Source organism: Triturus cristatus, chromosome 7, assembly GCF_964204655.1.
Source record: "Triturus cristatus chromosome 7, aTriCri1.1, whole genome shotgun sequence".
NCBI classification, from domain to species: domain Eukaryota; kingdom Metazoa; phylum Chordata; class Amphibia; order Caudata; family Salamandridae; genus Triturus; species Triturus cristatus.
Window position 1 is genome coordinate 1582640239 of NC_140590.1, and position 17630 is coordinate 1582657868.

The window sequence follows — 17630 nt, forward strand, 5'->3', positions numbered from 1 at the left end:
TACTTGCATGATTAGTGTACTTTGTGGGATGGGGCTGTTGTTTGACTAATCATAGCATCATTTATTTGTCAAAATGGTTAAAAAGGTAGTTGTGTTTGTCTTCAGCAATTCTCTACATTTATCTGTTTCCCAGGTCCCATGAACTGCGTTCCAAAATAGTCTCCTTGCAGCTTCTACTGTCAGTATTGCAGAATGCTGGTCCAGTCTTCAGAACACATGAAATGTTTATCACTGCAATCAAGCAATACCTCTGTGTTGCATTATCAAAGAATGGAGTCTCTTCAGTGCCTGATGTCTTTGAACTCTCACTTGCAATTTTTCTCACTCTTCTTTCTAACTTTAAAACGCATCTAAAAATGCAGATTGAGGTAAGAATCCATTTTTGTAGGTATCATTTGAAAACAAAGAGCATTGTCATAAACCCACCATGAATAAAAATGAATTCATGTGAATATTAAATGTTTTTTATTCGTTTGAATAATAATGAGATAAGTCCATAACAAAGTTTGAAACCCATTTTAATGGATTCAGCATTGTAGAATTAAGGTTGTAGCTAAGGGCTGGATGAAGATTGGGCTTGTGTGAGGGTGAGTTACTATTTACTAGTACTTATAGGCTGAGGTTTAGAGTGGTGGCTATTGTTAAAGTTTGCATAAGGGCGAGGAAGTAAGTTTAGGGTGAAGGCTAGTTTCTCTTGAAGATGGATTCTTCATAATTGCATTATGAGTGTATGTGTCCATTTGCACATGAGAACAAATATACATTACTTGGCAAATACATTTATTTTTGTTCAAAATATCTGATTGCAATCATAAAGCTGTATAGTTTAATAGTAGGACAATTGCTCCTGGAGAAAGATGGTACACCTATGGATTTCTTTGCAAATGTTATTACTGCTTGTTTCTCCTAGTAAACACCTATGCATTGTATACAATTCTATTTTCTGCTATGTCCTCAAAGGCTAAACATTATATAAAAAAGAAATAATCCAGATACTCTAGCATGCTAGTACCAAAAATTGGGTTTCTGTTCCTACAAGGACACCATTACTATCCACGAAGAAAAGGAATCGGGAAGAACAAAGGGGTCTAGGTTCTGACCTCACAGATAGAGACAATCACAGATATTGTCTCTTGTTGCCCTCACACATCCAGAGGGAGGTCGTGCTTCATCATTGGGCGTTGCTCCTCGTCGGGCCGGCGCTGCAATGCCCTATGGGTCCCCCGAAGGGTCACTTTGGCGGAGATCTTTTAATTACGCCGTATGATGAGTGAGGGTGTGAGGGTTTCCAGTGAAAGGGTGGGATTGTGGGAGGGTGAGTGAGTGGCTGACTAAAACTGGCTAGGGGATACCCTAAAGGCTATTTAATATGTTGATTCACCTGACAGACTAAAAAAACCCGTAGGTTATGTGTTACTGGCTAGGTAATGATGTGCCCAGTAACGCTCAGGTCAACATGTTTTGCACCCTTCAGTGGTCAGAACGATCCCCGGCGCTTCATCAGGACCAAAAAGGTAATTGTGAAAAGTGAAAGGCAAATAAGTAAATATAGAACCCTATATTAAAAGTAGAGCGGTTCCCCTTGTGAAAACTACAGGGTGGCATCAGCTCAAATTATGGCCACTCTTGTTGCAACCTAGATGAGTGAAGAGAAGATAAACACAGACGATACACAGACAAACATGAAAACATAAATACTGTATAGTTCTCAATGGTGAGAAGATTGATGGCATCTCAACCCAATCATGTACTCTCTTGCCGGGCAGGGCAGAGGTGCTGTGAGCGGCTCGGTAGGGTGTAGAGTAAAGGCGGCAGTTATATACACTTGGTGCACACGTAAAGTGGATCAGCGCAAGAGCTACAAAGCGTAGTTCACACTCATTTACATCACACAGCAGTCAGTATAGCCCCCATAAGAGGTTGTTGGGGCATGGTATTGACAGTGGCCTCGACTGTGACATTCCATGCACTCCTATCTATAGGGAAATAAAAAATTGCTCCACAGGCTATTGCATGTCTGTCTGCACCGTAACAGGCTGTGGCAGTTCGGGCAGGATCACCCGGTAGCTACCGGTGGGAGACCAGAGGTAGTATACTCACAGTTTCAGATGGGTGCACTCAGCTGCATCACCTACCCTCGCATGTGTGCCTGCATATTGGTTGGCATGTCCGCTGGTCTCCATGATATAGCTGGGTGCTTGGCTTCCGGTGGACGTGTCTTGTCAATTTTACGCGTGTGCGCGGGTGCCATCTTATAATGGTGTGGTCCCATTTACTAGTTGGAGGGCATCTGAACTAATGACTCCAAGGATATATCAGAATTCTAGGTGCAGGGTGGGGCCAGCACTGGAGGGATCTTATTAAAATACAGAAACTGAGTGTATGATGATCTGATAGGCAGCAGCAAAGTCTGCCATGGAATGATTAGTAGAGGGAATGTGCCGTACCACAGCCGGAATGAAATAGATAAAGCCTTGGTCGGTAGTTTGTTAAAATATTTAAGGAAGGGCAAGCCCTGGTGTGTTGGCTGGGCACAGATTTGTGTGTTGCACAGGAGCTATTGTATACAGGGTGGCACACTGACAACGTCCGACCAAGCTTTATCTATTTTATTCCAGCTCCACCCTGCACCTAGAACTCTGATATATCCTTAGAGTTATTAGTTCAGATGCCCTCCAACTAGTATATTTTATAACTGAGAGAGATTTCAGTCCTTCAGTCTTCTGAGGTTGATAATGGTTTACCTCCCATTCTAGTGCTGCCATGAAACAACTAGGAGGAATTGCGAACTGTTTCTTATATTCCATGTGTAGCTGTTGCACTTCCTTGACAATAGGAGAGAAATGTTCTCTGATTGGCATTCTAAAGAAGTAGAAGAGCTCTTGTTTTGGTCTCCAATAATTCCATCGTGGCTGGGTGGGTCAAGTTTCTGTGATTCACGCATGGGTGCATTAATTTCATGTGGCAATCTGACATGATTGCCAATAACTTTGTATAGCATCATGGGGACATGGGTAGGTAATATATATGTCCAACCCATAATATTGCTAGACATAAAAAATCAACATGCCAGGATCAAGTCTGCAGATTAGAAGGCATCAGGAAGCAAGTAGGAGCACGGACATTGCATTCAGTGCCTTTTTCAGTCAATCTGACTTTCATAGAATATGCTGACCTCAGTCATGAAGGTCATCTGAGTAGCTTTGATTCGGCAGAATTGTTGCAACTTCTGTTAGTGTTATGGGATTATGGTTGAGAACATATTTTAAACACTTTATCCTGGCCATCCCTGGGTGATTCCGGTGGGCAAGTCTAGAGAACGCTCATCCACGAGAGCTAAATCATCCTGGTGAATGAAGGAAATAATGGGTGAGAAGAGAATTTGTACTACTTATGTCTAACTCAGATATCCAGTGCACAGGGAAATGTAAGATAAATTGTAGCCCAGTTAGCGTGAGTGCCACGATGAGGTCTTCAATTCATTTTCTGACTGCACTACTTGGGAGCACTAACTTAAAGTCTAATAGATTGGCCCAAGAAGTTTTGTGGAACGGCTGCTTGGTCGAGTCTCAAACATTTCCACTTGTCAGACGCTTGAGATACTGATTGCGATGGGTCTTGGCCATGCACCCTTGGTCTTAGGAATGTGGGCTCATTGAGCGCACTTGATTTAATTCCCAATATTCAAGTAATGGTAGTCCAGAAAAGTATGAAGGAATGTTTTAAGATCTGGGCTCTCTCCCTCTTCTCTCAGGTCTGTTTCATAAATATTATTTGGCCTGAGATGATATTGCAAATGTCAATTTTAGCAATTTGTTGTGTGTCTGACTTCAAGATTCACCTGGTACACCAATTTAGTTTTTTCACCCTCTAGCACATCCATGCAGTGCTCACTATCTATAGTACAGTTGTCCTGTTGTGAGATTTTAACATAGATGCCCTTGATTTGCACATTGTGTCCTGGTCTAATTTATTTGACACTTACTCAGATTGTTGATCTCGCTGGCCACTAGTTCACTTGACTGCTCAGGAACCTGTTGAGCATATTTGCGATTTGCCTGCCATTGTGTGTTTTTTGGGGGACGTGCAGTGGCGGTTGTTGCATGGGAGGTCTAGGGAAGCACACCACTAGTATGCACACAACGAGAACATCCTTTCCATAGCTTTCAACAGCATAAATTAAAACAAAAATATTGACAGATTCTAAGTATGTTTGTTTTAATTCTTGTGGGATGCACACTGATTAAACAAAGTGAACATGTCGGCAGCACCACGCTGGGTTAGTAGTTTTGCTGTGTGAGCCTTCAGGATTTGTTTAGCCCGGGTGTCTTCATTTTGAATTTTCTACCCTGTCATTTTCAGTTAGAAACTCGGACACAAAATATGACTTTTAATCTACAAAGAATTAGCATAATCTTATTAAGAAAGATGCTATGTACTTTTTGAAAAATGGTGGGACATGCAACCTTGCATGATCATTTTTACTGTCTTTAGTACAAAGGTCTTTCACCAATTTTGTGGGATAATTGACTAAGTTGCCACAGTTTTTCAGTGTTCTCTTGGGGATGGTCAGTCCCAATGCCCATACAAAGAATGAGACTTTCCTTGCACACAGCTACTGTATTGAAATAGTTCATTTAGAACCTGATAAATTAAGCCAATTTACATGTGATTTTGCTGTACAATGCATCACTTGGCCCTGTAATTATAACCTTTTGTCACAGGTTGAATTCCTACTAGGTATTATTGACCTACACTTTGAAAGCTTAAGAGTGCTTACTGCACTGGTGGTGGTGTTAATCTTGTTCAGTTGTTTAATTGAGCTCAGCGCATCATTCTCCCAATTTAATTTCCCACTATGGTGGTAGGACTCAAAATATAGAATGTTAACATAGTGTCCTGTACTTTGAATGAATTTTTCATGGAGCAAGATGTCGACATCTCAAAGTTATCATGGTCCCAGAAAACCATAAACCTTACGTGTCAGATGAGCAGTATGGATATATTGTAATGCGGTTATGTTTTGTTTTTAAAACATAAATAACATTCATATTCTTAGTGGACCGCTATTTGTACACAATCTTGTCATGATAATTTCCAAAGGGAAGTATTTTGTTTGTGCTGGCTTTTGCTCCTGAATAACTAAGATAATCAGAACATAACTCAGTGTTTTTATATACATTTTACAGGTATTTTTCAAAGAGATCTTCTTGAATATTCTGGAGACTTCAACCAGTTCGTTTGAGCACAAGTGGATGGTTATTCAGACACTAACAAGAATTTGTGCAGGTATATTGTTATATTGATCACTTTACTTGGTAGTACTTCTATAATGTGTAGAGCTTAATCTAAATTGTGCGAAGTCTGCTTTTACTATTAAATTTGGTAATAAAGCGCCTTTTTGTACGCTCGTGGATTCATAGGTGTTTAATACTATGTTGAAGTGGATTTGTTTTTGGTTTACATTTAACAGTAACAGTTAAATACTTGTTCACAATTATCTTTATCTACTGCACAAAGCCAGCTATTAGCTCAGTGGGTTGCGCTGTCATCTGGTGGTGTGAGCTGCTGGTTATTTGTTTGAATCTTGGAAAGGCCAACTCACTAAGCTTGTTTCCTTTTTGGGGTCATTAAATTGTAGGACCATATAAATCGATTTCAAACAGCTATTATTTATAACTGTTTGATATTTATAAAAATAGTGTCATAAATTACTATATTAAAAAACTACTTTAAATGTGAAGCAGAAGTTGTTCAAAAATCATATTTATTGGAGGCTAAATGAACCTCGAAATTCTCACAGGAGAGGTACATCTCTATTGAATCATATGCTGGGGAGGTAATTTTGTTATGCTGTTAATACTGTAATATTGTATTCTGCTACTTGCGCCTCCTCAATGATCTGGCCTTCTACACATCTGTGGTGTCCTTTGCGCTCTTCAATTCTCTCTATGTCTCTTTCTCACTAGCTTAAGGGCACACCTGGTGTCCACCATCACCAGTTACCCCTCCGCTCATCCAGTCAAGCCATTCTAACAAGAAAGCTTCAGTCAAATTAATTCCCGTTCTCTGGGCGATTCGCTTCTTATGTCCCTTCCTCCAGCTCATTGCAGCCCCCTTTCCCAATTCTTCTGCACAGCCTCTGTTACAGCACACCACATTCACATGTAGCTCCTTTTTTCAGCACAGGATCATCATTGATGGTCCTAAAAATTACAGTATTCCCCTACGTAAGCAGGGATCCTGGACCTGTTGCTTGCCTCTATATAGTGACTCACTACACCATAGAAATTACAATGTCTAAGGGGCAGACTCCCCTAGATGTTGCCTGTACCTTTTTAATAGAGTATTTTTGATGTAACACTTATGATGTAGTCTCTGATTTAGTGACCTGCATTGTTGTACATCAGATTTAGTAGCAGTCCGCCTCTTGAAACAATTTTACAATAAACAACTTTACTCTGAATGATAAATTTAAAGTTATTTTTAAATGCACACATAACTGCAGAGAGTTTGAGGCAGAATTTACCACGTTGACTGCCTAGGGTTTTCGCTTCCTTTTTTGATGATAATTTTTTCACTTATCCAGACTTCTTTGGTTTCACTGAAAGTTTTTGACATCTAAAGTTTTTTTTTATTTCCCATAACCTTTTCACGTTTTCTAAGCCTTTTTTCCATGCCTATGCTGTTTGTGAAGTGCCCCTCCTGTGGTAGGAAAAAGCGTCCGTTGAGCCAATATATTTTTGTTGGTGGTCTTTCCCATCTTCCCACTCAGGGAGTTTGAATTGTGTCAGAGTATGTCCGAGTGGATGCTGAAGGTTTGGAAGGGAATTCATCCAATGATAGCTTGACGGTCCGAGGTGAAAAGAGGGCGGAATTAAGCAAGGTATTTTATGACTTCGATCTGGTTTTCAGCTCTAGGGACTCTAATAGAGAGACATCCACACAAAAGGAGGTCATGAGAGCAGTCATTCCCAACAATCTCAACATTCCCATCACTCATGATCGACCTAGATCGCCCCTGCATCAAACACCAGTATGGTTCTGATGTGCTCACTGTCAAGGGTGGATATGACGTCAGTCAAGACTTTGAAGAAGAGGCACCACTCCATATAAAAGCAACAATTAAAGTTGAGGCACAAGCTGATGTCTGCCCATTCAACATCTCTATAGCTAAAACATCATTACACATAGAGAATGTACACGTTGATGCACAACAAACTAGCATCCACTGCTGTCGTTATCACCATCAGAGCCTCTAGAGAGTTAGCTATTGCCACCAGTTACTGTGAGGCATCTGATGTCGCAGTGCAAATGCCATTTCAACTATTATAACTCCTGTAGAATCCTCTAGCTTAGTACATGATAATCCCTTGGTAATGGTCAATTTCCCCTTCATGACCAATAGCTCTTCAGCAGATCACTTGAGTGCGTTCCACACTGATTCCAACATTCTTCCGCTATCTCAGCCAATGCAGCCACAGCCTCTGCAAGGCTCCCAAAGCAGTTCTTGTTGCAGTGACCCTTTTATGCCATCATTTGAAAAGGGAAGAGGACCCACTCCTATTCCTCCTAGAAGAGACTCAAACATGGATACAGGCATTGACACAGACTCCCTATCGTATTAACTCCATCTCTTTCTTCTTCTGTGGTTTCAACATTAGTCGATCTAAGCTCCTGCAACCAGATATTGGAGAGGGGAACTACTAAACTTAACATCCTATTGGAGACTCCTTTGGTGTCAATTCTTGAGGAAATCCAGTAGCTGATGGTGTAAGCAAGCCTCCTTTGGTGCTGCTAGTACCTATATTTGCTTGTTAAGCAGAAGAGAATTCCTGCCACTATAAATGTGGTTGCTCTTCGATTACTGAAAACCCAGGGTTCAAATTCATTAAGTGGTGTGGTATTGTAGTATATTTTCTGGTGTGGTATTGTTAAGTCCTCAAATGTATAAGGTGACGCGCAAAAAGCCTAACATGTTAAAGGCAGTTGGGATTGAGCAGAGAAAATGTTCTTCACACATCATTACAACCATAGAGATCAGTGATATCACCTGCCGAAGCAACAGAGGCTGAATGCTGTTCTTGATTGCTCATACCACCAGCAGCAGCAAGAACAATGCCAGCCTTAGGATCAAAGCAGATCTAAGGAAAGAGAATCACAAAAGGAGTCCTCCTTTTCAGGAAAGTCTTCTGCCTCTATATTGCACCTTGCAGCATGTGGGAGTGGGGTATCACCCTTTGTCTTCATGAATATATAGAAATAACGAAAGATAAATGGATGTGCTCAATGTTATGTAAAATGGTTAAGCATTTATTTTTAAAGATTGCCCCTGGCGATTCTGCCAACGAAAGTAGCCAAGTTTCACGAGGTTCTTCAGTGCAAAGAAACAAACCTACATTTTTAGGAACAAGCCTTCCCTAAAGTCCTCAAGAAACTACTGAAATATTATCTAAAACAAAAGAAATGACTGACAAAAGAGTACAGACTCATCCTAGAGCTGAAAAATGCCAAAAGTGGCATCTAAATAGAGACATTCTGCATGCTAATGCTTCATCAAAATTGCCCTCAAATCAGATCTTCAAGATTCATATTGTGTATTCTGTTTCCAAGTAAACAGATTAGATTCCTGTAGTTTATTGCAGGAAAGTCAAATTTTCTTTACAGTGTCAAACTGTTGGACCTGAAGTAGCACCTCCTCTTTCTCCGAGTAAATCAATGTGATAGTGGTTCAACAGAAGATCTTTATTTACCTTAATTATACTGGTTAATCAAGTCCAGCAATCTGAAATGCATTCACAGGTTTTTCAGACCACAATATAACTTTTCAAGTGCCTGGAACTCCATTTGAATTTCCTACAACATCCACTCCATTTAGGTTGTAGACCTACCTTAGGTCACTTCTGAATACATGCCAAGGTAAAGTGTTTTCTTCAGATTAGAAACAAGTATATTGTAAAAAATATTAGTTTTTTTTAACAGTGCTTAGGGAATCACTTGTGCCAAAGAGACAATAGTTGGGAAGACAAGCAAAAGATGACACTGGTACTGCATCATTTTCTCCTGCGGTGCTGCATGCAAAGCATTCTTCTCCAGGGATCCCCTATTTCTTAAGACCTTCTCACCCAGAGGGTAGTCACAGTTGCATCCCAACCGGGATGCCAAAGCCTTGGAATTATGATGGTTTATAGACTCTGGTTCATGAGAGAGAAACTCAATAACATATATATCTTACAGAGCTCAGGGAATGTACATCTAGCTGTCAATTCAATCCCTCTGTTTCTGAATGCAAATAGTATTTTAATCTAAACTAACAATAATAATATTATGAATTGCAAAAAAGAGAAAGGGAGCAAAATGCCGAGAGCATTGTTGTTGAAAGGCCAGTCAGTATGTAGGTGGTTTCGCCAGTGAAACCTATTGATACAAAGCGGAACATCTCTTTAGGATGAAACCCTCATTCAGTCCTGCAAACAGACTGCATTGAGAAAATGAGGAACAGGTCATGAGCGACTTTTTTCTGGAGATTTTGCTCAAGTGGAGCTTTCAATGTAGTCTTGTTCGCTAGGCCCAGAATGAAACAGTAGCAAGCTTTGCATCCAGATTCCAAAAGCCAGGATAGATGCGGCAGTGCTCTTTCGACAGGGAAAGTTCTGTAAATATTTCCACCTTTTTGACCTGACACTACCTACTAAAATACTCCATGGCAAACATGATCTGCACTGATCCAGAATAGACTAGACAGTTGTGGTACACAGACTGTCTACATATGTCAGAGAGGTCACATAGGAGACTCACATGCTCCCTAAAGTTATTGTTCAGACTGCATGGACAAGTGTTTCATCCCATGTGTTCAAATCTGTATGGACATTTGAAGTTAGCAGGGCCCAGCCACTGCATGCCCGTTTAAATGGAAACATTTCTACATCTGGTGCCAGCCTCAGAATCTCGACCCTCGTCGTTTGCCAGTAAAAAGCAGCACTTCTTCACCACGCCAAATCAGGGCTACAGTTTGCTTCCATTAAGGTACTCCTGGCTGCAATAACTCCATACAGAAAAAGTTAGTCTCAAACATCCTTGTCTTCTAACTCCCTTATAAAGGATTTTGTGGCGGGTTTGAAGAAAGTCTTCCCTCCTCATAGGAAACAGATTCCCCAAAGGGATGTTATTTTAGCTATGCGCAAATTGAGGACTCTTCCATTTGAGTCAATAAAAAAGTTTTCATTAAAGTATCATTCGTCTTCATAGACCACTTTCTTGATTGCTCTTCATTTGCCCTCTCTTACTTAACATTTGCACAGTGTTTAATTTTAACTGTGTATCCCATACTTCCCTATTGTGGTCTCTAATTTATGTGTGAACCCTTCATTTCTCTTACTGTATTCTCGAAGATCTTACCTCACCAGTAGAAGTATCTCTCCATTTCTGATATTTTTAGAGAGTACTCATATTTTACTTGGAGACTACAAAAGACAGGAAGTTAGAGCAATACTTTTTCAGCTTTGGTCACCTTAAATGGGTTTCACCACTTCGAAACAGACTCAAGGCTAGCGAAGATCAGTATATTTCCATTTAAAAATGCCACACTTATGGGGAGGAGCCTAGCGCTTGACCAAGATGGCCGCGTGAGCTTTGAGCTCCCGAGACCCACGCGCCCTCCGTCGACTATCCTGTCTTCAATCCTGTTTTATATGCACGGCATCTTGCAGATGGCTCGTTATGGAGGCGATTGATGCTGCCCGAGTTCGGATCGCCCACCGGGAACCGGAGTTGTGCACGGCGGAAGATTGAGGCCTATCTCCGAGGGATGCCAGGGGCTGGCGTGGGCAGGATGCCCGACCTCTAATTGAACAACAGCGGCCAGGCGAGGTGTGAATTGTCGGACGGAGGACCTCGTCCTTTCACTTTCACTTTCACTTTCTCGCTCTTTGTCTGCCTTGGCCCGGGAGTGCTTTCGGCTGCTTTATTATCCTCTGGACGCTCTGCGCCCTACTCTGGCTGGCTATTGCAGATCTGACTTCTCCTGATCCCTCTTGCTGAGAGAGGGCCGTCTTTTTGCACCGGCCTGCTTGGTGCCAGACATGTCGGGTAAAGCAGAGGTGGATCGGCTGAAACCCAAGGCTACCAGGCGGGGAGCCTATACTCAAGCCAATAATATGGATCGCTATGCCCAGCAGAAGGGGTCGCCTGGTGGATCGAGCCAGTCACTGGATGTACAGAAGACTGCCTCACCCTCAGCCTCGGAGCTCTCGTTGCAGGATGTCATGGGCGCGCTCGAAGGGATGCAGGCTTCGATTGGGAGACAGTTTGATGCCCTGGCGCACAAAGTGGATACCATCTTGGTGGACGTTAACCTGATCCGCGCGGATTTGGGCAAAACTAATGAACGGGTTAAAGCCCTTGATCTCAAGACCACTGGCCTCGCTGATGATGTCTCGGAACTTCAGACTGAGGTTCGTAAGCTGCGGGCCGAGAGTGACCTCTCCGCCCGTAGGCTCGAGGACTTTGAGAGCAGGGCCAGGCGCAACAACGTGCGCGTTATCGGGGTCCCGGAGTCCTCGGACGAGATTTCTGTAGACCTGCTCGTGGAGGACCTGGTGCTTAACCATCTGAAGCCTAAGGGCCTTGGGAAGTTCTTCGCGGTCGAGCGAGCTCACAGAGTGCCGGGTGGGAGGCCTAAGGTGGGAGCTCCACCGAGACCAATTGTCGCCCGGCTCTTTCACTTCCGAGATCGGGACGCCATCCTGCAAGCATCGCGGGTGACGGGCCCGGTCCCTTTTCAGAACGCGTCGGTGAGTTTCTATCCTGACTTCACCCAACTGGTGCAAAAGCAAAGGCAGAGTTTTTTGGGGGTGAATAGACGGCTTCGGGAGAGGGACCTGAAGTATGCCATGCTTTTCCCTGCCAGATTACGTGTGGTGTTCGAAGACCGAACTTTCTTCTTTGAGTCGCCTGCTATGGCCGGTGAATGGTTGGACGCTTTGCCCCGACGGTGGACTGGCGAGGACGCTGCTGCAGACGGGGACAGTGGCCGGGATGGGCAGGGTTGATGCCTTTGGAGCCGAACTGACTTGATTTGGGTCTAGATAATGACTTGAACTGATTGCAGTAAATACGGAGGGTTGCGGGAGGACGATGGGAGCTCTTTCCTCCCTCAGGGTACTTTTTGTAGATTTGGGTTTTGGTAGGGCGACAGGCACACTGCAAGTTGGGGGGGCTTTGTAAGCTGCAGCAGGGGTGCAGGGTGGGGGGGATAGTTGGGATTTTGGGTTTGCTGTTGGGGGGTTTGTTTTTGCAAGGCGTAGTAATCATTGTCAGGATTGTTCCATGGTGGCTCTTCGGGTGTGGGGTGGGCCTCTTTGTGTGTGGGGATGGGGGGTAGGGGTCTAAATGTTCTTAGCTGGAATGTTAATGGTTTGGGGGATCGCATTAAGCGGGGGATAGTCTTGCAGTTTTTGAAACGGTCTTTGCCGGATGTCGCCCTACTGCAGGAGACACACCTTATAGGTAACACTTGCTATGCTCTTAATAGGAAAGGTTACAAATTCATAGCTCACTCGGGATTCTCCTCTGGCTCCAGGGGTGTGGGCATTCTAGTTAGAGCTTCACTACCGTTCGAGGTGAACTCCACCATTGTTGATGATAGGGGGAGGTTTGTGGCGGTGGCGGGGAGGTGGGAAGGAAGAACTTTGGTTTTGGTTTCGGTCTATGTCCCTCCTGCCCTGCAGGCCTCAACGTTTACAGATCTGGGTAGGGCATTGTTGGACCTCCCGGAGGGTATGCTAGTGGTGGGGGGTGATTTCAATGCTGTCGGCTCTGGGCTGCTGGATAGGTACCCGCCCAGGGACACCGGGGGGGGCTCAGAAGTGGCTCCCAGACTTTCTAGACACACTCGGCCTGGTAGACTGCTGGAGGCTTCGGCACCCCACACAGAGCCAATACACCTTCCACTCCGGGGCGCATGGTAGCCCCTCTAGGATTGATTACCTGCTCACTCTGGCTGCGCACGCCTCATTGGTATCTGAGGCCAGACATATGGCGCGGGGCATATCGGATCATTCGCCAGTGTGGGTCCGGCTGGACGTCGGCCGCGAGGGAGGGGGCAGGGTTGCTCCTATTAACCCCTGGTACTTTCGTGACCCCAAGATGCGCAGTGCGCTGTTGAAGACAGTTGATCACTTTTTTAAGGACAACCAAGGGTCCGTAGACTCGGCCGTGTCGTTGTGGGAAGCATTTAAGACCGTGCTGAGAGGAGAGGCCCTCTCCTTGGTAGTGGCAGCCAAGCGGCGGAGAGATGGCGAGGTTATGCAGGTTGAGGAGGAGATCGCGGCCTTGGAGGGGGCCCTGGAGGGGGAGGTTACAGAGGCCTCACTGCATGAACTGAGCTTGAAGCAAGCCGAATATAAGGACCTGGTGACGAATGCTGCCAAGACCCTCAGTAGGGAACAGCAGGGCCGCTTGTATGATGTTGGTGACAAGGCCGGGAAACTCCTAGCTTGGCTGGACAAAAAAGAACGGGTTAATAGAGTGGTGCCTGAGCTAACGAGAGAGGGGGGAGAGGTGGTTGTTGACCCTGAGGGGGATAGTACAGTGTTTTTCGGATTATTTCCGTATGGTTTATGCCTCAGTTTCGGATCGGCCGACCGAGGATTCGCTTGACCTCCTGCGTGACATCGCTCTGCCCTGCCTTTCTGATGTGGATAGAGATGATCTCGATGGTGACATAACGGTCGATGAGGTGGCGGGTGCCATCCGCGCGCTGAACTCGGGCAAGGCCTCAGGCCCTAATGGTTTGCCGATTGACTTGTATAAGCTGTTCCCGGATAGGGTTGCCCCTCACCTGCGCACCATGTTTGTGGAGGCGCGGGGGGGTGGGTCCCTTCCGTTGGATCAGAGACTGGCGACGATTGTTGTAATACACAAGGAGGGTAAACCCCGAGATAAGTGTGCCTCCTATCGGCCAATATCACTCCTTAATGCTGAGCCGAAAATTCTGGCTAAAATTCTGGCAGGCCGCTCGGTCAGGGTGCTCGGAGAATTGATCCATCCGGATCAATCCGGCTTTATCCCGCACCGTAACACTGCGTTAAACCTTCGGCGTCTCCATGGAGTGATTGCCAGGGCGGGCACGCTCCGAGAACCAGCTATTGTGGCATCGCTTGATGCCACGATGGCTTTTGATACGGTGGAATGGGCATATCTGTGGGCTGTGCTTGCCAAGTTCGGCTTTGGCCCTGGTTTTGTGAGCTGGGTGAGGTTGCTTTATGAGGGCCCCCTTGCGAGTGTTGTGGTAAACGGGCGGGCGTCGACTCCGTTCCAGCTTGGGAGGGGAACTCGGCAGGGTTGCCCCCTGTCGCCTTTGTTGTTCGCCCTTGCCCTCGAGCCACTGGCGGCGTGGATACGCTGGCATCCGGACATACGTGGACTTAGATGGTCGCCCGAGCACGAGGACCGTATATCGCTCTATGCCGATGACATCCTGTTATATCTCGCCTCGCCCAAGAACTCGCTTATAGTGGTTTGTGACGTTCTGACGTCCTTTGGCAGGAACTCGGGACTCGTCATCAATTGGAGTAAATCGTATTTGTATGTTCTGAACGGCGAGGCTCCGCCGGTCCCGCGAACTTGTTCGATCCGGATCCCCCAGCAGGGCTTTGTGTACCTGGGGATTTTTATCTCCACTGACTCCACTCTGCGGTATGAGAGAAACCTGCTCCCCCCACTGGCGCGTTTGCGGCGGGATGTTGCGGGCTGGCGGAAGCTGCCGCTCTCCCTCGTTGGGCGCGCCGCCTTGTTTAAAATGATGTCTCTCCCCCGGTTCCTTTACGCCTTGCAGAATACCCTTGACTGGGTACCGGCCAGTTACTTCAGGGAGGTTGAAAGCCTCCAACGATCATTGTTGTGGGATGGACGGCCGCGCATATCGATTGCAAAATTGACGCTTCCGTGGTATGACGGGGGTATTGCGCTTCCGGACATTCGACGCTATTACTGGGCTACCCAGTTGAGCGCGATTAATCATGGTTTCTATGGTCCGGCTCTAAGCCCCGGCTATGCCATGGACCGATGGTTGCTGCGCGGCGGTAATTATCATAGAGCGTTGTACTCTCGGGCGCTGGACTCGTCCCTCACGGGGCCCACTGGGGTGGCGGTGCGCGTGTGGAGGTTGGCGACTGACTCGCTGGGCTGGAAGGATAGGCTCACCCTAGCTACCCCGTTGTTTGAATCTGAAAAATTGGGAAGGCTCTGGCATACGAAAGGTTTTGATAAATGGGACTTGATTGGAATCTCCAGGGTTGGAGATTTGCTGATTAAGGGGAGGGTGAAGTGCTTTGAAGAGCTGCAGCAGGAGTATGAGTTGGGGAAATCCGAGTTTTTCCGCTATGTTCAAGTGCGCCATGCCCTGCGGTCAGTCCTCGTAGAGGGTGAGAAGGTGCCTGAGTCCTCTCCATTGGAGGATCGGATCCTCGACGGCCATATGCCAGAGAGTACGATTTCTCTCATATATAAGAAATTGATAAATGTTCGGGCGGACCTGCTGTTGGGGCTGAGGGACCAGTGGACTAGGGACGGACTCAAACTGGACGACGAGGATTGGCAGTCTGCGGTCTCCTCTCCTAAGGAGGTCGCGATCCTATCACGTCTGAGGCTGGTGCAGCTCAAAATACTCCACAGAACCTATGTTACGGGGCCAAGGCTGGTTCATATGGGATTTTCTGAGGAGGGTTTATGCAGGAGGGGCTGCGGTATGGTGGGTACCTTTATGCATATTATTTGGGAATGTGGCGTCATCATGGAATTCTGGAGGAGAGTCCATACGGTGATGGGGGAGGTGACGGGCATTGATATGCAGCCGGAGGCGCGATGCTGTCTCCTGAATGTTTGGGGGCCTACCGATCACGATGAGGCACAGACCCTGTGGGTGACTCTGGGTAATATGGTGGCTAAACGAGACATCGCGCGCCTGTGGGGCTCTGCGGGTCCCCCCACATTGACTGCGTGGAAAGAAAACATGGACTGGAGTATGCTAAGGGAAAAGACAGTATATTGTGCTAGAGGGCGCCCCCGGAAGTGGCACGCCATTTGGGGGCGGTGGAACCAGTATAGGGGGGGCATATGTCTTGCCCCTGATTTGGATCCCCCCGATGAACAGCTCTCTCCTTAACATTCTTTCCAGCTTTTGTATATGTATCTGATTGTTAGTTGACTTTTTGGGCCTCTGCTTTTCCCCCTTTTTCCTCTTAACACAGTATTGTGACTGTTAGACGAGGGGGGTCTGCTCTCCCCTGAGGGGCAATCACCAGTGGTATTCAGTGTCCTTCGCCTTGCTGGGGTTTTGTGTGAGTTTGTATTTATTTAAAATAGAACCTTTTCTGCCTCTCCTTCTCTGCACTGTGGACGTTTCTTTGTTCTGCTCTCTCAAAGCTGCCGAACCTCCGGGATGTCGGCTGAATAGCTGTGTCCATGTTTTTTGAAGAATAAAGGTTTTCAAAAAAAAAAAAAAAAGCCACACTTTCACCAGTTAGACCTGTGTTTTGTTTGTTGTAAACGTTCACCTATATCTCTGAATGCAGACTGGATTATTCTAATGTTTATGGTGCAAGTGAAGATTCCTATGGTGCAGAACATTTCCTTCTAGCATATTCGCTCTACTTCTAAATCATTTTTGTAGCCCCTTACTTATAAAACCCACAGCAGACCAAGCTACACTATACGGTTACAAATCTATCTCACTCCTGCCCTACTGGCACAAATTTCTTGATTTTTAAACTCGTCACACTAGATGTCCTGAGCTGAACTCCTTCAATCTCCGAGACCTACTTTCCTCAAGATTCCACTTTTTCCATTTGCCCGAGGCAACCCTCAACAAGGTATTCTAGTTCATCACCACTGCTCCCAGGTGCAGCCCGGGATCCACTTTCATTCTCTCACTACACTAGCTCTCAGGAAAGTCATCTACTCATTAGGACTGCCCTACTATCTGTTTGCAGATGAGACACAAATCCTTCCTCATATCGAACTCAATCAAATCTAAAATGATGTAATTTTGCTCATCCACAAAACACACATTACCACTATGTCCACAACTTTTCCTTTAGGCTTCAGCTTCCCTGCAGCCTAAACACCTGAGGCACAGTTTGACTTCTAAAGAAAATTGGTCCTGGCCATTACAGCATTTTACTGCGACGCCCTCCTCTTGGCCATCCTCCATCCCTATTCATTTCTGTTGTCCTCAGAGACTATGAACAGTGTGCACCAGGTACGGCTCCCACCTTGACATTGATATTATTTATTTATGTTCAAATCGAGCACAATGTGCTCCTCCCATTCCCCCCATCTGTCTCCCTCCTGCCATATTTAACACCATTTGCAATTTTCACATGTACCTTCTTTGCTAACTATTGTACAGCATATGCATTTTCATTTATGCATTCACACCAAGTTGTTATAATGCTGTCTTTTCTTACTTTCAGATGCTCAGTGTGTTGTGGATATTTATATTAACTACGACTGTGATTTAAATGCTGCTAATATTTTTGAACGCCTTGTAAATGATTTGTCTAAAATTGCTCAGGGGCGCAGTGGACATGAACTTGGAATGACACCCCTTCAGGTAAACTCTGCATGCA

The 17630-nt window shown here is 45.5% G+C and overlaps 1 protein-coding gene across 2 annotated transcripts in view; it reads left to right on the top strand.

The window, feature by feature from the left end:
- Positions 1-17630, top strand: part of ARFGEF2 (ARF guanine nucleotide exchange factor 2) — a 629301-nt gene that overhangs the window by 201922 nt on the left and 409749 nt on the right. For both annotated transcript variants that reach the window (XM_085619427.1, XM_085619428.1), the window contains exons 10-12: positions 134-368; positions 5190-5289; positions 17475-17614. In XM_085619427.1, the coding sequence (XP_085475553.1) occupies positions 134-368; positions 5190-5289; positions 17475-17614 (475 nt within the window). The remainder of the gene's footprint in view (positions 1-133; positions 369-5189; positions 5290-17474; positions 17615-17630) is intronic.